The following is a 21,440-nucleotide window of genomic DNA, read 5'->3' on the forward strand; positions in this document are numbered from 1 at the left end:
AGCAACTGTAAAAAAAAATGGTAAATAATACAGTATTTTGTTTTTAGAAGTGTATGTGTATGTATAAAATCAATTAATGAACAAGGACTTAGTAAGCACCTACTCCATGCTAAGCAATATACAGGGTGCTAGAGATACTATGACAAAAATAGAAAAAGTTCCTGCCCTCAAGGAGTTTACATTCTGTCTCATTTGACCCTCACATCCTCTCTGAAGTGATTAATGGAAATATAAGTTTGATTCAGTTCAATTTGATTAACCAAATGAGATTGAAGAGAAGCATCATGGTGTAATGAAAAAAATGCCAAATTTGGAATCCCAGGATATGAGTTCAAATTTTAGCTTTGCAACCTATTATCAAGTTATTTAACTTCTCTGGGCCTCAGTTTCCTTAACTATAAAAAATGAGAGGTTATACTAGATGACCTCTAAGTTATCTCCCAGTTCCATATCTTTGATTATATCATTAAATAACAATGATAAATATCATTTTTATATTGATTTAAAGTTTTTCAAAACTCTTTATATACATTATCTCATTCAAGCCCACAACAATTTTGGGAGGTAAGTCGTAATCTGAACCATTCGATCTCCAGATTCTCATTCTCTTGTAATTAAGAGAGAATAAATTCACCATGCATTCAGGGACACATGGCAGCCAGATCAAAGAACAGCCTACCTCTCCCCCAGCTGGTGGTTCACAGCAGTCCTCCCCATTTAAAAGATACCATGAAAGGGAGTAAGAGATCATCTACTTGAACTTTTTTTTTAAGTACCCTCACTTTAGGCTCAACCTTTCCTACATTATCATTCTTTCTGGTTCCTCAGCCAAACAGAAAACTCTTTTCTCTTTGCAGTACTGGCCCCTCTTTCACTCTTGGCCAGAAGGAGGCTTGCCAAACTTTCTTATGTTGGATGAAACCAGGCAGGAAATATTGTGCATGCTCTCATAATCCACCTGGGAGCACAAATTGAAACATACTCTAAGGAATGGACCCTTTTTGGCCATTCCCCCATTATACTACCATGAAATGTTTAAGATCACTTAATTGTTGTGTTAGTGGCTAAAGGCATAATAGAGGAAAGAGAAATCAGTACAAACTAGAGCTAGGTGATGGATGGATAGATAGATGGATAGATAGATAGATAGATAGATAGATAGATAGATAGATAGATAGCTGGATAGATACAGTATTTATTCAGTGCTTGACATAAGGAGTTGACCCAGAAGGCTTTATTGTAGAAGTGGGTCTTAAGTTGGACAAATAAGAGTCGATCATAAATGGGATAAGATGAAAAAAAGAGCAGAGTCAAATGTGACTCTAAGGTCTCTAGCCTGGGAAACTTGAAGTAATGGTTTTACAACTACCAGAAATGTGATATTGAAAAAAGGGAACCAGTTTTGGTAATGTGAAGGAAATGTAATTTGTTTTAAGGTGGTGTGGCATAACTGAAAGACTTGGAATCGGGAGGGATCTTGAGTACAATCCCACTGTGATACAGTAGCTATGAGACCATTCACTTAACTTTCTGAGCCAGAATTTCATCATCTTTAAAAGACAGATAATGATATATATTTTTTATCTGCCTAGCAGTGCTTCTCCAAATTGGTTTCCCTTCCTCAGCTGTCCTCCATATAGTTGCCAAAGTGATCATTCCCCTTCTCAAAAAGTTTCAGTGCCTTCCTATTGCTTTTAGGATAATATAAAAACTCCTCCAGTTGGAGAAAGAACAGAGATCCAGGGACATCTACTTTTTTTTTTGTTTGTTTGTTTGTTTTGTTTGTTTGTTTTGCTTTTTGGCAGGGCAATTGGGGTTAAGTGACTTGCCGAAGGTCACACAGCTAGTACATGTGTGAAGTGTCTGAGGTCGGATTTGAACTCAGGCCCCCCTGATTCCAGGGCTGGTGCTCTACTCACTGCACAACCTAGCTGCCCCAACATCTACTTTTAAGAAGCAGGATCATAGAATCATGGAAAGGACTTTCAGAGTCCAACCTCTTATTCAATTCATATCTCAATAAAAATCCTTTCTACATCAAACCTGACAAGTGGTCATGTAGCCTTTGCTTGAAAACCTCAAATGAGGGAGAAACCATTACCATGCAAGGCAGCCCATTTCCACTTTTGGAGAAGTCTAATTCTCAGGAAGTTTTTCTTTACATCAAACCTAAGTCTGCCTCTGCAATTTCCATTCATCACTCTTGGCTATGCCTTCTGGGCCCAAGCAGAACAAATCCAATGATTCTTTCACATCACATTCGATTACATACTTGAAAACAGCTCTCACATATTGTACACACACACCCTAAACACATACATATCTTCTCTGCTCTAGGATTTATATAATCCACATCTCCAACTGACAGGTCATAATTTTTAATCCCTCCACTATCATAATTTCCACTCCTCTCAGTCTGTTGCAGCATATCAGTGTTCTCCCTATAACGCAGTACTTAGAATCGAACACAATATTGAAGATGAGATATGACTAGGGCAAAGTCCAGTGGCATTCTTACCAACCTGGTCCAGATGCTATGTTCTGTTAATGCAGCCTAAAATTCCACTGGCTTTCTTGGATGCCAATTACACTATTAACTCATATTAAGCTTCTGGTTCACCAAAACATCCAGATCTTTTTCAAATTACTATCTAGCCATGCCTCCCCTCTCTTGTACTCATCAAGGTGATTTTTTAACCCAAAATAAGAATTTATTTCCATTTATCCCTATTAAATTTTCTTATTCAGCTTGGAGATCTTTTTGAATCTTGACTCTGTCATCCAGTATGTTATCCGTCCCTCCCAAGTTTGATGTCATTTTCCCAAATGGGGTCAGGAAGAGTCAGATATGACTGAAAAATATTGAACAACAATAGATTTGCATAATTCAAATTGCTCCAAAAAATATAAAAATGTTAAAACAGCAGAAAAGTGAAGCATTCATCCATCCCTGAGATCCTCCACTTTATCTCTAGGAGGAACAAGAGAAGTAATAAATAGGACGGGGCAATTAGAGGCAGAGGAAAAGAAATAAAATTTGGTATCATGGAAACCATGAGAAAATAGGCTTTCAAGAAGCAGTCAGATGTGTCACATGCCCAAGTAAGGTAAAGGAGAAAAAGGAAAAGGAGAAAGGCAAAAAAAAAAGGAGGTCCCTTAACTTATTTAAATGATTTCATTGGTAACAAGTTGTCTGAATAGACCGGTGAATGTGAACATCAGATTCCCTGAGTTTTTTACTTTTTGATACTAAAATATCTTTTAGTTTGTTAGAACATTAGCTAATAGTACCATTAAAGGTTAGGGGTTGAATGACCAGATGGAGGACACATATTTTACATGTTTTGGGAGTGAGAAGAAAGAAGAAAAATTCAATAGTAGCTACACAATGGATGGTTTAGATTTAATCATCTTATTTTTGGTTTTCCTTCAGAAAACTCAAAATAAAGGCAAATAGTCTCCAGACTTCGAAGTGATAATGCACAATGAATTGATTCAAGAGAAGCAATATTTTAAATTCAGAGTTATAAGTCTATGTGGAGAGCATTACATGCCTAGTTCATAGATTCATAGATTTAGATCTGGAAAGGAATTTAGAGGTCATCTGGTCCAACTCCATCATTTTACTAGCTGATAAACTGAGGCCCATAAGGTATACACAGATGTTAAATGGTAAAGCTAGTATTTTATTGACACTCTGATTCCAAAACCAAATCCAAATCTTTCCTTCTACCATGTTGTGTTTTCTTCCCAAGGTGCGTCAATGTCTTTAAAGAAGAAGTTGTTTTGAAATGAATGAATGAATGCATTTAGGCTCTTAATTATCACCAAAATTCTAAGTTTCTACTTGGTCACAATTTTTTGTCCTTCTCTTTCTATTCACTCCTCTTGAACCTGTCCTTTGCCATCATTAGAACCCTTCATCTTCCCTGTTCTCCCACTCCATAACCTCTGCTTCTGCTTCACTTCCATCCCCGCACACTCTTGACTCCATTTCAACATTACCCTCCTCTCCACTCTTCAGTTCCCCCTCATCTCATTCTGCCACACTACTTCCCTGTTAATCTCTAACCATTGGCAAATCCGACCGTTTTCTGTTACTATTCCTGAGTGTTGCTAGAAAAAAGTCATAAAACTTTTCTAGCTGGATCCACTAGAAACTCAACTTGTCTCTCATGGTAATCTACCCTCAAACTTCATAAACCCTACCCTGCCAAAACCCCACCCCCCCAACCCTGAAACCACCACCACCACCTCTACCACCACCTCTCCTTTCTCAGCAGATGGCATTGTTTTACACTTTATCTAAAAGATTGAGCCAATTGCTAGGTGGCGCAGTGAGTAGAACAACTCAGGAGGACCTGAGTTCAAATCCGGCCTCAGACACTTGACACCCTTACTAGCTGTGTGACCTTGGGCAAGTCACGTAACCACAATTGCCCTGCCTTCCCCCTCCAAAAAAAAAAGATTGAGCCAATTAAGGGTCAGTACCTTATTGAGAGTCAACAGGGCCTAGTGGAAAGAGTACTGGACCTAGAATCAGGAGAGATTTTGGTTCCAGTCTGGCCTCTTCACCATATCTAGTTATGTCACTTTCTTTCTCTGTAAAATGTGAGTGATACCTAGAGTGTCAGCCTCAGTTTGTTGTGCAGATGAAATGAGATAGTGTATGTGTGTGTGTGTATATATGTGTGTACAAATATATATATATACATACACATACTATTATTTCTTCTCCCTCGTACCTCCTTCATAACATTCTTATCTTCTTCCTCTCTCGTATAAGGTAGTCCTCCTCCTTGTCAAAACTAGCATTTACATTTGTCCCACTCATCTCAGCTGTCCATTGTGATTTGACTTTCCGTACCATTCTACTGAAACTGCTCTCTTAAAACTCACTAATGACCTCTTAATTGCCAGAAGCCAATGGACTCTTCAGTATTCAACCTCCTTGACTTTTCTGCATCGTTTGATATGGTTGAGACGATCAATGTGCATTTATTGATTACCTAGTAATTGTCAGACACTGTGCTATGCGATGGCTATACAAAGACAAAAATAAAATATCACATGATCTCAGAGGTTTATGTTCTATTATACATATTCTCTATCCTGCTCCTTGGTAGTGCCTCCAGTTTTGGCTTCTGTGACACAGGTCTGTCCTAAGTTCAAATCCAACCTTATACGCTTACTAGCTGTGTGACCCTGGGCAAATCACTTAACCTCTATCTGGTTCAATTTCCTCAACTATAAAACAAATAAAAATAGCATCTATCTCACAGGACTATTGAGCAGATCAGATGAAATAATACTTAGCACTCAGCACAGAGCCTGACACATAGCAGGCACTTAAATGCTTGTTCCTCTCCTTTAGGAACTCAGTTCTTCCTTTAAGGCTTAGTTCAGGTGCCGCCTCCTCCATAAAATCTGTCCATCTCTCACCCCAGTTAAAAGTAATCTCTCCTTTCCCAAATTTCTTGTGACATTTTTTTTGCTGTACTCCATTGTACTTATCGAATCCTCTCTTGTATCAGACTTCCCCCCAAAGGGCTGTAAATTGCTTACAGAGACAGGAAAGAGGCAGAGATTGTGATATTCTTCATCTGTGCATCACAGTACCTTAACATAATAGGATGTTAATAAATGTTAGCTGACTTACATTGAATTGATGTGTGAACACTTTGCAACAACTAATTTATCTCCTTAAGGAGTCAAAGTTGTGTGAATATAATAAGAATATAAGTGGAGACTTTCATTTTCATCTTTATATTCTCGGCACCTGTGATGCCCAGAACAGAGCAGGTGCTTTAATACTTGCTCAGTTGGATTGGATTTCTTGAACTAAGTCACCCCTAAAAGTATTTTAATTGAATTTGAGATCACACTTTCTCAGAAAAGCATCCTCCTGTGTGATTGCATTGCTTTCTGATGATGTATTATTAAAATAAAATAGAATTATTTGAGGTGTAATGAGTTATAATTAGTTTGAAAAGTTGTAGATAAATTGTATAGGTTAAAAGACATAGGAAGAGAGTAACTGAGTTAAGATTGACTTCTTTTCTCTAAAACCTTTGAAGAGCATGTCCTCAGGAGAAATACGGTTTTTTAGAAATTAAAAAAAAATAAGTTGATAAATAGTGGCACACAACTTGAAAAATCTCTGGCACCCTTGAACTCTGCCAGTTGGCCCAGTGAAAGAGACCAAATATTGGAATTTAGGGATTCAGGAATCCCAAATGTCCTCTTCCTAAGACTACATAAAAATGGAATAGCAGAATAAATAGAAAGTTGAATATTTAATGGGGAAATTTTCAAGTGTTCGATGTGATTATCTGTTAAGAAGGCTATTAATATATTTTTAATGTATGTGTGTGAGTAATTTTTGAGTAATAATTATGCAACACCATTATAATAAAATTCATCAGTGTGTCTGACCTGCCTGAATATGCTTGTATCAGCATTCCAGAGGACATGTTCAAGAACTGCTATATTTGGTCAATTTGTTTCATTAGGAAACTGTACTGTTCTTACTCCAATTTTCACTGTTTGGTTCTTAGGCCCTACTTCTGCCAAAATCCCCCAACAGGGTGCTTACTTCTAGGATAATTTTACAGAAAGCAGTTTAGGAGGTGGGGTGCAATTTCATTGCAACGACCCATATTCTATGGATTTTGTATGAAATAACTAAGTCAAGACAAGTCAAAGAAAGCAGCATTGTTCCAACGCCCTGTTTTTCACAGGCCAGTATTCATATCTCATCCTTGTTGTTTGCAGGAGAGGCAGATGTGAACCAGAACAATGGGCCCTCCTCTAAGGGCACAGCGGTGACAGACTCCAAGAGTACAGCGGACCCAAAGAATGCCTGGACCGAGGCCAACCCAGCTGACACCGTGGGTCGCCCCCACTTGATCCGCCTCTTTTCCCGAGATGCTCCAGGAAGGGAGGACAACACCTTCAAAGATCGGCCCTCAGAGTCAGATGAGCTTCAGACCATCCAAGAAGACAGTGCAGCAGCTTTGGAAGGCTCAGAGTTGATGGCTTCACAGAAAAGATCTTCTCAGAGGCACGGATCAAAATACCTGGCAACTGCAAGTACCATGGACCATGCTAGGCATGGATTCAACCCGAAGCACAAAGACACGGGTATACTTGACTCACTGGGCAGATTCTTTGGAGGTGACAGGGATGTGCCCAGGAGGGCCTCAGGCAAGGTGAGCTCTGAGGAATAGAGGGACCACAGCAAAATGTGTGCTCATTTGTTTTTAAATTAAGAAAGCTAAGAGAAAGAAAAAAAGGAAATAGTTGAACTAAGTCACTACCATGGAGCAAGAATTAATTTAACCAGCAGACAGTGGGTATTCATTTGGCTTTATGCAATGCTGCTCCTTGCTTAAAAAAAAAAAAAAATAAATAAAACAAACAAAAATAAATAAATAAATTAACGGAGTAGCACAAAGAAATGTTCTTGGCTTGCTTCTTAGGGCATTTTCACTTTTTATCCAGTCCTCCCCCTCACAAGGGCTGGAAATCAGGGACGGTCTCAGGAAGCCTGAGAATTTTGTGAATCCCTGGTTTCTAGTGGAGGATAGAATCTGTGGGACAGGATCCTTGGGCAATGCAGAAAGAAATTACCATGGGCTTTGGGAGCTTTTTTGTGATCATTTTCTTCTACTCCCAGCATAGCCTGATTTGTGCTTTTCTTATCTCCGTGGCTTGTTAGAACAAATTATGACCGCTTTCTTCTGACTTTGCAGTGATAAAAAGGGGAAGTAGAGGTCTGTTGAATATATTCCTAAAATCTCTATTATGTTATATGTAAACCTGCTTTTTTTCTTTCTCATCTGTCTAGTAGGAGGGAGAAATGTCTGTATGTGTAAATCTTAAGTGTATTATTCCATAAATTGAACCATGGAATTTGTGACCTTTAGTGAGTGAAAATATATATTCAGTAGACAAAACTGAATGCCAAGAAATGGCCCTGTTATGTAGCACAAGGAACACGCAGTTATGTAGTATTAGCCCTTACAGAGCTCCCTGTTCTTACCTTTGAAGGCAGGGATGAACTAAAAGGTCTGCAGCTGTTACTGAACTAAGGCGCTGGTTTCCAAATAGCAGCTTAAATATTTTTTTAAAGAGATTTTCATTTGATTTCTGAATGCTGAGCTTTTGTTTGTTCTCAACATAAGTGCCTGAGTACTGACAACTGTCTCTTAGAATGTAACTTTTCCCATGAGTGTCTATTGTGTTTATGATAGTGTTTTTTGACATGCTTTGGGGGATTTGAAGGAATGTTAACCAAAAAATCTAATTCCTCCCTGAGTAATGACATCTCTCTTTAAAGACAATGGCAGTGGTGATATAGTATTTATTACTATGGGGGAGAGGGGGAAGATGGGAAGGCATCTTAGTGTCACAAAGGTGAAATTCCCTTCATCCTACACTGAAAGTTTTTAAAATTTGATTCAAGATTTTGAAGGTAATGCTACAGTGCTTCATTGTAATAGTGTATGCCTATTAGAAGTCCATTGTAATCAATAAAAGGTGTACATTGGACTTTTATGTATGCATACCAATCTCATTGTTGGAACACCAAGGCTTAAAGTACATTCATTTCTATGATAGGTCTTGGCAGACCTATATATAGTATATATAGTGGTCTTGGCAGACCTATATATAGTATATATAGTGGTCTTGGCAGACCACTATAAGCATGGTGTCTGTCATCTTCTCTTTTATTTGTAAATTATACTCAGAATAACCCAACTGCTTATTGAATTCATTTTCTGGTTACCATGCTACGGTGGCTGTTGAAGCAGGCTTTTTCTGAGGCTTTCTTGGACTGCCTCCCTCCCCCTGCAACAGTAGTCATGATATCTGACCTACTTTTAAAGCTGATGACAATTTGCAGTGGTTTCCAAAGAACAACTCTTAAACCACAGTAGATTGCTGTGGATTCAGGCTGACTAACTCAATTCTTGCCGTTATGTTAAGTACTGTATTCAAGAGTATCGCCAGTTTTGAAACTCACATTTTTCTTTGTAGCTCAAGGGAGCAGGTAAATTGTATTTAATCTTACACATGAAAGATTAAGCAGCTGGGTCTCATATATTAGAAAATAAATTTCATTTTGGTAGTAGTGGTTTTAAGCTGGATATAAATTGTGGCTTTGTTTATAAGTCATTGTGAAAATGTACCTCAAACTGAATCTGTACATAGATATTTAAGATTTAAGCCTGTGCTGTACTCATGTCTGGGATTAATCTTCAGTAATTGGTCATTTGAATGCTGCCAGTGTCTGAAGGAATCATTCTCAACACAAAAGATTGCTTATAGACTACCAAGCAAGGATCCTGGATGAATCTAAATTTTCTAACAGATCATTTCTTTGTACTTTAAAAACAAATGAAACATCATTTAAAATAACCACTTTTTAAGGTTTGAAATACCAGTTCTAACAATTGTAGAATGTTGGCTGTGGGTGATTTTTGAACCATCAGCCAAGAACATCAGTATTTTGTTAGAATTTATAGCTGCAGAAACATGCAAGTTCATTAACCACATGCTGTTAAACAGTTCAATGGAGTATCATTGATGAAAGTGTAGAAGTATTGGCAGTATTTGGTTAGACTCAACTCTTATGCTCTAGATTCCTTGCTTATTTTCAGTAGAGGAAAAGTGGGCTTAATATAGCTATGCTCACAGAGCCATTGTTCGACTCTAGTATATTTATTGGCGGTGATGAGTGGTCAGAGTCATGCTGTTGTTTTTTGTTCTTCCTACTAGGGTCATACTAATTATTAATCTAAATGATAGGAAAACATTCCAGAGAGTCTTCAAGACTTTCAAAAATCAAGACAACTGGAAAAGGGTAGCTGTGGTCACTAACTACATCAACACATTGGCCAATTTTTTTTTCTCATCACTTGTAAAATGGATGGCTAATGATATCAGCAAAGCCCACTTTACAATAGAATTATAACCCCCCCTCCACCTGTGAAAATGGTATCTATTTCAGAGAAGTTTGCAGGAGGATTGATGTTTAGTTGATTAGAAGAAAATTTCCCAGTGACAAGAGTTTGCACTAAGGCACTGAAAAGGAGTTGGTTTGTTTGTTTTGCCCTGATCTCTTCCTCTTCCACCTCCCACCCAGTGACCATATCATGGTGCCACTTGGTGCCATGTTCCAGAACTACCCACACCAGGGACATGGAATGTACTAACAACACTTGTCCTTTGTGAAGCCAAAGAGAGCTGACATTCAAGGAAAGTGCATTACAAATTCCCTGATTAGGCATATTCTTTTGATAGGCCGAGATGAAGCAGGTTTAACACATAACAACCCCCTTTGTTGGAAGAGAAAGGAAAAAGAATAACTCTTGTTCCCTTGAGGGAAGAGGTTCTCCCATCTGTTGGAATGTTGGAACAATACAAAGAATGAGTAGGAGTTTGGGGTAAAAATAAAACTTGCTCGGCTTTTACATTGAAGGAGATTGCCTCCTTAACTTCAATTATCTATCTGTCTTTTCATTGTATACCACCCATTCCAAATGCCATGCTAATTGACCTCATACTAATCAGTCCAAACATGACTAAAGCTTTGAAATATTACATATAGAAACTGGGTTGGTTTGGTTTTTTTCCTCTGAGACTAGTCAGATAAAACCATAGTTATTGCCTTTGGTTAGACGAACAAGTATATAACAACATGCAGATGATTAACACATCAGAATACAGGCAATACACACTCCCTATCATTTTTAAGTAAGTCCTTTTATCCTCATTTAAAACTGCGTTTATATTGGGGTGAGGAGAGAAGAAGCTTCTAAACTGAACAATGTTCTTGACTCAGTTTTATTTTCCTTTTCAAAATCTTCATGTAAAGTAAGCCTTTTTCAGGTGCTTTCTGTATTCTGTTGCTGTATTGTCTTTGTGAGCTTCAGAATATAGTGTAAGAACATTTTCCCTTTTTTTAAATTTTGCCGATATGTAGTCCAATTTCGAAAGCATCCTTACAAATTAATTTACTTGAGCTTTTTTCCTGATTTATTTCCATAGCCCACCCCAGTTGGTTTTTTGATTCCATGATGGCTTAATTCCCTGTTGTCAACATCATGCTACCTTTTGTAAGCCTTGTCGCACGGAACATTGTAGCGTTTGAGAATAACTTAAAGAATGACAATTTTGAAACTCCCGATAGATCGCTTCAGTATCAATTTCCAAGTCTAGTTTCATCAGCTTATTGGTCATCCTTTTATTTTGCTGCTCGGTACATGGAACAACCTTGATCATTTTGAAATTTTATTTTTGTTTTGGTTTTGTGAGTCCTTTGCTCTTTTGCTAATAATGGTGTCATCTACCAGGCTTCATTCTCTTTAAATGGCCTAATGTACTTAGTACGCAGCAGCTCAAAGCGTGTGTTTGCCAGATGATCGCCAGGAGAAGTCCTTTCGAAGTAACAAAGGTCTAGGATGTTATTTTATCCCCCAGCCTTGCACAGATATTTTTGAATCTTCTTATCGAATTTCCTTGTGAAGTAATGTCATCTTAAAGAAGTTACTGATCAGTGGTTACCCAAAACTGTGGCTCAACTGCCAGAAATTGGCTTGTCTTTACCTCAGTTGCTTATTGTTATTTAAATAGAACATAGTTAAAACAGACTTGATTGTCATTGTATTGGGTATATTTGCTGTTTAAATGGCAAGCATGTAAATGACCTCTGTATTTAATGGTACTAGCTCTGTGGCCATTGTATTACAATGTGATTTTGGTTTTATCCTCTGCTTTATAATAAGCTTGTGCATTTATTAAACTGTTTAACAGAAATGGTGTACTAATTGCTTCCTTTTTAAAATCGCTTGACTTGGTATAACAACAAACAACAAAAAACCCCATTCATTCAAGAGACCAGATGACTTCCTCGGGTTTGGAGTTGAATTTTTATGACCACAAGATACATCAACCATTTAGAAAAGGAGATGGGCATTTGTTGTTTATAAGGGTCTAACCTCTAATCATTTCTATAAACTTAAATCAGAGTATATCACAAATTCCTTTATGTATTATGGATTTACAGTCATCATTTTTGTTCACATCAACAATTCAGAGTATTCAAATAGTTGTCATTATGACTATATTTTTAACAACAACATTTGTTTTCAAGCTGTTTAGGACTAATTTGCATTGTAAAATGCTTGTATTCTTGTACTTAACATATGGCCCTGCATAGTAGTGGCACAATAAATACTTGTTGAATAATTTTGAGTGAATGAATGACCTCATGGTCCAGCTCTGTGAATAAATATTTTTTCTTGCATAAAAGGCAATGAGAGGCAGCCTGCTATAGTGCATAGAAAGCTAGCCTTGGAGTCAGGAAGACCTGTGTTCAAGTCCAGCCTTTGACACATACTAGCTGTGTGACCATGGGCAAATCATGTAAGCTCTCAGTGACCCTGGGCAACTCTCTAAGGTCATACAGACAATTCCATAGGATAATGAATATTGAGCTAGAAGAGACCTAATAGATCATCCAGTCAAGCCCCCTCATTTTACAGATGAGAAAACTGAGACCCAAATATTTTGAATTTGAATGGTCATACAAGTAGTAAATTGCAGACCTGGGATTTCAATTCAGACCCTCTTACCCCAAAGTTTCTTTCTCCCACCCCCACTCCCAAGGGGTTAAGAGACAGAGATCTATTCTCTCTTTCCAGATAGTGGCTTATTATACAGTACTGTGGGAATCATCTTTTTCAAATGTAGAGGAAACTTCTGTGTTGGGCAACCAGAGAGACACAGAGGCAGAGACAGAGAGAGACAGAGAGATTCAAGTCTCATTGAGATAGAACTAGAACTAGAGGTTAATAGCATAGTACTCTTTGATAATTAAGTGCTCAATCTGGACCCATCACAAAAAATAAACAATACCAAATGGTCCTGGCCAGTGTCACTGATTTTTCTCTATGGGGTTAATGATTAACTAATAGGCAATTCTGGTTGGCCAATGAAAGACTAAATTTGATTTCTGATTGACCATTTCATTATTTTTAAAAGGTAGTTACCAAAATATTACCTTGTTGAGAGACCCAGGGAAAACTAGTAATTTAATATTTTAAACTAGACTGGTTCATATACAAAATTCTGGTTTATTTCACACATTATGTATTCACCTCAGTGTATTTCTGTAATAATCATAGATTTTAGATACCTTAAAATCTACTTCTTCCACCTTAAAATCTACTTCTTCCACCTTAAAATCTACTTCTTCCACCTTAAAATCTACTTCTTCCTGCAAAATCTTAAAAAGAGTGAAGAATGTGCTTTTCTGATATAGTCTCATAAACCTGACCTAAAGAAAATACGATATGACATATGTTGGGAGTCCTATGCTTGATGCCCTCTTTCACTGCCTTGGTAAGGTTTTGGTGAATGTCATATTATGGTATTAAAAGACAGTGCAGTATCATGAAAAAAACATTTGATTTAGAGTCCGAGTATCTATGTGACCTTGGACAAGTAACTTAGCCTCTTTGGCCATCAGTTTCTTCATCTGTGAGATGAGGAGGTTGGACTGGATGACTTCCAAGATTCCATCCAGGTCCATACCTTATGATTTTTAATTCTTGGTTTCCTAATTCTATTACTAAAAGGTGTCTAGTTTTCAGACATACCCTGATAAACTCTGCAAGAAATAAAACATCTTCCTATGAGGTAAAACAGAGACGGGACAGATATTTATTTTCATTTTTATGCCAGGCACTTCGTAGGCACATGAGACTAATAAAGTCATAGTCATGGGTTAGCATCAAAGAGAGGGAGACTGTTTCCCAGCCATCCACTGCATTCCCCATCTTGTCTAGCTGTCTCACAAATGGAAAACCAGGCATAAGGTTATAGATGATCCAACACAAAACCATTCACATACTCTGGCAAATCCTATAGCTGGTATGTCAGAGTCATGTTCCCTTTAGGGAAGGATGATAACATTATCATAACTTGCTTGGTAAAGTAAAAATAGCTGCTTAATTGGCTCATTTAATCAAAAGTCTTCTTTTCCCTTTTGGATTGTGTTAAGAACTGGAAATGCCTTTTTTCTCAGGAATACTCCTTATTGCTAGAGAAAACTGAGTTTTGATAAGATAATGACTATTAAAGACCTAACTATAGAAACATACCTACTAATACCATTTTGGTACCTTTTTAGGAACTGTTAACATGAAATGAAAGTACACATAATTCTAGATTTTTTAAAAGGAAGGTATAGCAGTAGCCTTGCTCACTAAGGGGAAAGACAGTGGACCAGGATGCCCAGTTGCGGGCCTGAGTTCTAGTGATCCCTTCCAACTCTTTGTGACCATATACAAGTCTCTTAACCTCCCCTATCTATAAAATTAGAGATGATGGATGAGGTCAATTTCATTTATAGCCAATACCTAAAATCTCTTGAAAAGATTAAATCTTTTCTCCTGCCTATAAGGCAGGCTAGATACTTTCCTCCAGAGATGTTACTGTCTTACAACTAAACAATTAAGCTACCTCCTGGTGATATAGCAGTGGTCCTTTTCTAGAAGCTTCTTCTCAGCCTGATCCCTTAGTATCAATAAAGTCACTGGTGCTGTGTACATTCTAGAACAGGGAAACCTGAAAAAATGAGAAGCAAATAACATTTGGACCCATTTGAACATTCTATGTAATTTTATTTATTATTATATCCCCAGCATCTAGCTCAGGGCCAGACACATGCTGACTGGTTGATTGATGCGTAGTAATAACTAATTTGTGACACTTTAAAAGCTGCTAGACAAGGTGTCCTTCCTCTTCTCCACCACTTGGCTTCCTTGGCTCCCTTCAAGTCTCTGCTAAAATCCCACTTTCTACAAGAGGTTTATTTTAATTCCCCTTAAATACTGGTGCCTTCCCTCTGAGATTACGTTTATTTTATTCTGTATATATCTTGTCTTTACATCGTTATCTTTATGTTGTTTCCTCTATTAGACGGTGAGTTTCTTGAGAGCAGGGATTGTCTTTTTTCCTTTCTTTGTATCCCTACCCCCTCTCCCCAACCTTTAGCACAGTGTAGCACATAGTAGGTACTTAATAAATGCTAATTGGGAGGGGAAGGACATAAGCATTAATGTAGTACCTACTATAGTCCAGGCACTGTGCTAAGTGCTTTTTACAAATATTATCTCATTTGATCCTCACAACAAACCTGAAAGGTAGGTGCTATTATTATAATCCCCATTTATAGTTGAGAAAACAGAGGGCAACAGAGGTTAAGTGACTTGCCCAAGGTCACATAACTAGTAAGAGGCCAGATTTGAATTCAATTACATTTTTCTAATTCAAGGCCAAGTGTGTTATCCACTGCACCCCCTAGCTGGTGGCAGGTGCTTAATAAATTCTTATTGAGTGATTGATTAAAGTAGGAACCAGAGAGGGCCTCTTCCCTCTCATCACTCCTGCCACCAGTATCTGGAGGGAGCAGGGTACACAGTGTCTGGTCCTGTTAACCAGATGCACAAGGATGTAATCAGATTTCTGGAGGGGCCCTTGGAGTAGGAGAAGGAAACAGGAACCTCTTTCTATCAAGCTTTCTTCACTCCCATCTCATTTCTTACACCAGGGTAGCTGAGGAGAATCCGGTGCTTTCCAAGTAAGGGCAAAGATAATGCTCCTCCAATTAGTTTCTTATCTCAGATGTCACAGACCAGGAGGTACCAGCAAGGATCTATAGAATAGAAGATGAAGGTATCTAACCCAATAGACCAGAAAAGAAAGGAGTCCTAAGCATGAAAAAAAGAATAATAGCTACAGTGGAAACAGCCTATTCAACAAAGTCTGGGGGCCCCCAAACCAGAGATTTTTCTGGAGTCACTCAGGTATTAAGTGATAGGCCCAGAATTCCAACTCAAGTCTCCCCTCACTCCAATACAAACTCTTTCAACTACGCCTCTCAAGTGCAAAGGATCACAGCTGTAGAGGGGGAAAAGACATCAGAGGTCACCTGGTCCAACCTTCTCATTTAAAAGAAGAAGGCTCATAGAGCCCAAGGCTACGCAGGCAATAAACATTAAAGATGTGATTTTAAACTTGAGGCAAACCCACTTGATTGATGTTAGGGAAATTTTTAAAGACTGTATTTTAGACTTAAGATAGTTCCTTAAATGTGGGAAAACTTGGAAAGTGAGATAGATATAGCTATACATATGTCTATGTATATGTACCTATATGTATATATGTATTGTGTGTTTATATGTATGTGTGTATATATACATACACACACACATATATATGACAAAAGGAAGAAAACAGAAATTTGTTCAGTGTCTCTTAGACCCCAGTCAAGGGTGGTTTTTAGTTGGAGATCCAAATTTGATGCTAATACATTATTTTAAGAGGAAAAAGTGATCATTCTATAAACATTGTTGCATATGACAGCTTTATGTTTAAAAGTAATGAATTTTTATCTCTATAAATTTAGAAAATGTAGTCAATGTCATGTAATTAACAGAGAGAGGAACTTGGAGTTGGAGAACTTGGGTTCTGGTCAGGAGATTTAGAAGTGAGAGAGGACACAGACATCATCTAGAACAAATGTGTCAAACTATTTGAATATAGACACACCCAGCCATTTTGCAGATGAACAAACTGAGGCTCAGAAATGGCAAATGACTTTCCTAAGGTCACATAGGTCTTGAGTCCTGGTTCTCTAATCTCTTTCTGTATGACTGTGGTCAAGTCACTTAAAGTCTTTGCTACTCTATAATATGGAGATAATGATATCTGCCCTGTCTATTTTATAGGGTTTTTATGAAATCCAGATAAGACAATATATAAAAGGCCATATTCATGGAAAATATATGATTATTCTAGCTCTCCCTACAAGTCCTGGATGTCTGATGGTTGTGACAGTTGCAATGAAACAGGCTATATCATGTAATCTGTAGTAATTGAGAAAGCATTTGGAGATCTTCCCTTGTCTTTTTCTTCTCTGGGGCCAACCCCTCTGTCTTTTTAGTTGCCTGCTACTTTTTGTCTATTTGCGTTTCCTTTTACTCTCACTCTCACTCCTGTTCTTTCTTTCTGTCTCTGTCTCTCTGTCACTGTGTCTCTGTCTCTGTCTCCCCCTCTATCTCCCTGTTTGTGTGTCCCTCTTTTTTTCTTTCTGTGTGTCTCTGTCTTTGTCTCTCTTTTCTCTTCTCTGTTTCTCTCTCTCTCTCTCTCTCTCTCTCTCTCTCTCTCTCTGCTTTGTTTTCTCTGTTTCTATCTCTCTCTGAATCTCTCTTTATCTCTGTCTCCAGCTCTATGTGTCTATCTCTTTGTGCATCTGTCTTTGTCTCTTCTCTCTGCTCTCTACCTCTGTCTCTCTGTCACTGTGTCTCTGTCTCTGTCTCCCCCTCTATCTCCCTGTTTGTGTGTCCCTCTTTTTTTCTTTCTGTGTGTCTCTGTCTTTGTCTCTCTTCTTTCTGTCTCTCTGTTTCTATATCTCTCTGTATCTGTCTTTATCTGTCTCTCTATCCCTCTCTCTCTGCTCTGTTTTCTCTGTTTTTCTCTCTGAGTCTCCCTTTATCTTTCTCCAGCTCTATGTGTCTATCTCTTTGCACACCTGTCTGTCTCTTCTCTCTCTGCTCTCTCTCTCTGTCTTTTTCTCTTTCAGCTCTGTTTGCCTCTCTTCTCTTTGATTTCTTCTCTCTTCCTCCATTCTCTCTTTCCCTATGAATATCCCTTTGATTTCTTGCTGTCCTGCATTCTCTTCTTTCCTTTCCCTACTTTCCCATGGTTAGTTCAGTGCTTGGAAAGGAAGAGCAGCCCCACAGTCCTTTTCTTCCAGGCTTTACCAGAGTAGGACTGAACTAGACTCAAATCCTTGACTTGGTTTCCTTCCTAGCTAAAACAAAGCTCTTCATCCAGCAACTAGCCCATACCAGTGGCAGATCCCTGTGCTATAAATGCATGGTAAGTCCTTACACACAGGAAAGCCGCATCTATGATGACCATCATATCCAACTGGAAAGGAGAGAGTTGAGACTGTCACACAAAAAAAGAGGCAGTTAGCTGTGCTGTGCTGTTCTGTGGTTCACTGGGAAAGTACTCACTGAGTTTAGAACCAGAGGACCTGGATTTGAATTCTGGTTCAGCCACCAAGAGAAGTTACTTTTTTTATCTCTAGATTTCAATTTCTTCATCTGTAAAATGAGGGGTTTGGGCTAGATGATCTCTAAGCATTTTTTCTGCCTTAATGCCTCTGCCTGTGTTCCTCTTGCAAAACCTCCTTAAAAAGTCAACTTTCTTTTCTTGAAATCACAACTGCCCTCAGAATATCTAAGCTATATGTTACTGAAAGAATAGAGACAGCTTCCTACTCATGAGTTCCTCTTCCTGCTCAGTGTATGTATTTGTGTGTGCCTGTGTGTGTGTGTGCGTGTGTGTGTGTGTTCTAAAAGCCTTTGAACTCCCCCAGTTGCAGACCCTGAAATATAAGAACGCTAACTATAGTGATTAGTAATTATGTGACCTGGCTCAAGTTCAGAGGATCCTGGGGTCACATTCCTTCCCAAATGGCATTAGTGAATCATAAGCATACAAGCCATTAAAGAGGAGAAAAAAAGATTAAATGCACATGGAATTTGGGGACCAAAGAGGAAAAAAACACAAGAATATGAAGAACTCTGTGTGAGTTACATTCGGAAGATGTACAGGTGGGCCAGCCTGCCTGCCAAGATTCAAGTGTCAGGCCACAAGGCCAACAGTGAATTAACAGCTTCAAGGCAAGGAACAATAGTAATAGATGTGCTCCTTCCTTGTAAAGATAGGTTGTTTCTAATAATAATAATTAATTATTATTACAACAACAATAATAAACAGGTACAGCTACTGCTAAGCTAGTTTTCAGAATAGGGTTTCCCTGGGACCATTGTCTTGTTGGTTGCATTGATTCCTACCCCAGGGCCTCAGCCAAAGTAGCCTTGCCATGAGGGAAGGCTGTGGCCTTCCCGGGGTTCCTTCTTTCCTGAGGCTAAATTCAGGATCAAAACCATGGGGAGCTAGAAGAGACCTTAGAGATTATCTAGTTTGAACTTCCTCATTTTAAAGGTGAGGAGACTGAGGCCCAGAGAGGTTAAGTAATTTGTCCAAGGCCACTGGGCTAGAAGAGGTTTGAACTTGGGCTGCTTGACTCCAAAACCAGTTTACTTTCCACTATTTACAACTTAAAATTAGAAAAGAAATGTAATCTGCTGGAATGACATCCATTTGGCCATTCTTTCTCCCTAAAAAGTCTGTAGGTGAGCTATGGTAGCTTTGCAAGGGATGGAATTTTCCTTTTCGGAAGGACACCCTTGAATATTTTATTTCAGAGCTCCCTTAAGTAACTGGGACTTAGCAATGGAAGTTATAGTCACCACTGCAACTTCTCCCAATTTGGGGGTTTATATAGAAGCTATCACCGTACCTAGGCATTTAGTAAGTGTGCTATCTCAGCTTGGAAAACTACAAAAGGCTGAGAAGCATATATTTAAACACATGAAACTGGGAGCACATTATTCTTGTGGCAGCCTATGTGGTTCTGTATTGCAAAATATAAGAAAACTCTGCATGTAGAAGGTAGAAGAAGTAAACCATTTATTCAGACACCAGAGAACCAGATCCCAAAACCAATAAGCCCAATTCATCACAGCAGTGAAGAATTCAATACACAATATCACAGCAGAGGACCACTCCATCCCATAACCTTTCTGCCCCCTGCTGGGGCCTTGCCACCAACAATCACTCACAGCACGGCTAGGACACGTCTGCTCTTTACCTCAGCTCTAACTGCTCTCTGAGCATTTCCTGTGACACACTTTCCTTTTCCTCTCAGCAAGCTCCTCCCACCAGATGTGACTTAGGCTTCCTGTGATGCAAGCAGGTCACACGGCTTATTAATGGGTGGGAAGGATCTTCAAATCTAAATTGTTATTACAACCAGTTCCCTAGTTATGTTGTCTTTCACTTCAAATGGATGGAAATAGCTAAAGAGAGGCATTATCTGTTATTTCACAGTGAATAATGAAGGCAGACTATGGGAACAAAAACTGAGGGCTAACAAATCTTTGGGTTCCCAGAGGGGACTACCACATATTCCATTTGATGGAAAGCTAAGTAGGATCATGAATTTAGAATCAAAGGGACCCCAGGTCCCCTCTAGTCCAGTACTCTCATTTCACAGATGAGTTAACTGGGGCTCAGAGAGGATAAGTTACTTGCCTCAAGTCACACAACAGTAAGTAGAGCTGGGATTCAAACCCAAGACCTCTGACTCCAGATCAAGCCTTTTTTCTCAAACATCATGCTGCCTACATCTGGCAGCCTTCAGCATGGGATTCATTAGGTAAAAAAGTGGCGACTGTGAGAAACATATTAAAAACAGAAGACATCAATACTAGAATGTGCACCTCCTGATGCACAGGAGTGTGGGTTGAGGATAGGGAGTAGAGCAATAAGGAGCTGGAATGCCTGGAGATGAGAGGTCAAAGGTGGAACTCTAACCCTAAGCTGACACCGTGCTAGAAGGAAATACAAAAGATGGGCTACCCAGACTCAGAAACAGAATGTCTATCTTTTTAAATTGGACAGCTCCTCACTTCCCACCCCTTTCCAGGGTTTTAGATTTTTCAGAAAGCTCGCTCTTCAAGAAAGATGGAGACAAAAACTCAATCTTGTTTATTTCAATAGGGCTACTGGTGGTAGCAGAAAAAATATGGCTGGCTTTATTTCATAGAATTTTCCTGTAAAGTTTATTTATAAATCCAATCACATTTTAAATTCAACGGGGGCGGGGCGGGGAGGCTTGCTAACTAGAGCCATTCTGTAAGAAATCCTTTTGTAAAGCAAATACTCTCTCCCCTGGAATTGCCCCCCACCCACTCACCCAGTTTGCCTTCTATGCAAAATCCAAATTTTGAAATTTTGACATATTACATTTTGTGTTCCCCATCCATTGCGCTCAAGTCTTCCCTTCTTTCAGTAGCTCTGATCCCAAAGCACTGACATTGCTTGGGACATTTGTACTACAGTTGCCCAAACTAGAACACAATTATATCCTCTCTGTGGAAATGTAGCATAATCACTATGGAAAGCAGGTCATGATAGCCAAGGACTTACAAAGAGACTAAAGTTGAATGGAGTTAGAAGGAAGAATACAATAGCTGGCACCCTAAAAATGAGTCTTACCCTGAGGTAGCCTTGCGTTCTGCGTCAAACTAAAGTATTATTGCTCATTTGAATGTCTATCAAATATCATGTTTTAAGGGCTCTCTTTCTGAAATGAAACAATACAAAAGCGATCCCCTTTAATAATTTCCAGTATGCTATGATTAACTTTTAGATAATAACAAATCATACCATTTCCTTCAGTACCGTGAGAGGGCCAACCTACGTCTCTTAAACTTGAAAAAAGAAAT

The 21,440-nt window shown here is 38.7% G+C and overlaps 1 protein-coding gene across 6 annotated transcripts in view; it reads left to right on the forward strand.

Moving 5' to 3' along the window:
* Positions 1-21,440, forward strand: part of LOC118845333 (myelin basic protein) — a 236,933-nt gene that overhangs the window by 175,661 nt on the left and 39,832 nt on the right. For all 6 annotated transcript variants that reach the window (XM_036753250.1, XM_036753231.1, XM_036753257.1 and 3 more), the window contains exon 4: positions 6,775-7,211. In XM_036753250.1, the coding sequence (XP_036609145.1) occupies positions 6,775-7,211 (437 nt within the window). The remainder of the gene's footprint in view (positions 1-6,774; positions 7,212-21,440) is intronic.

Source organism: Trichosurus vulpecula, chromosome 1 (genome assembly GCF_011100635.1).
Source record: "Trichosurus vulpecula isolate mTriVul1 chromosome 1, mTriVul1.pri, whole genome shotgun sequence".
NCBI classification, from domain to species: Eukaryota; Metazoa; Chordata; class Mammalia; order Diprotodontia; family Phalangeridae; genus Trichosurus; species Trichosurus vulpecula.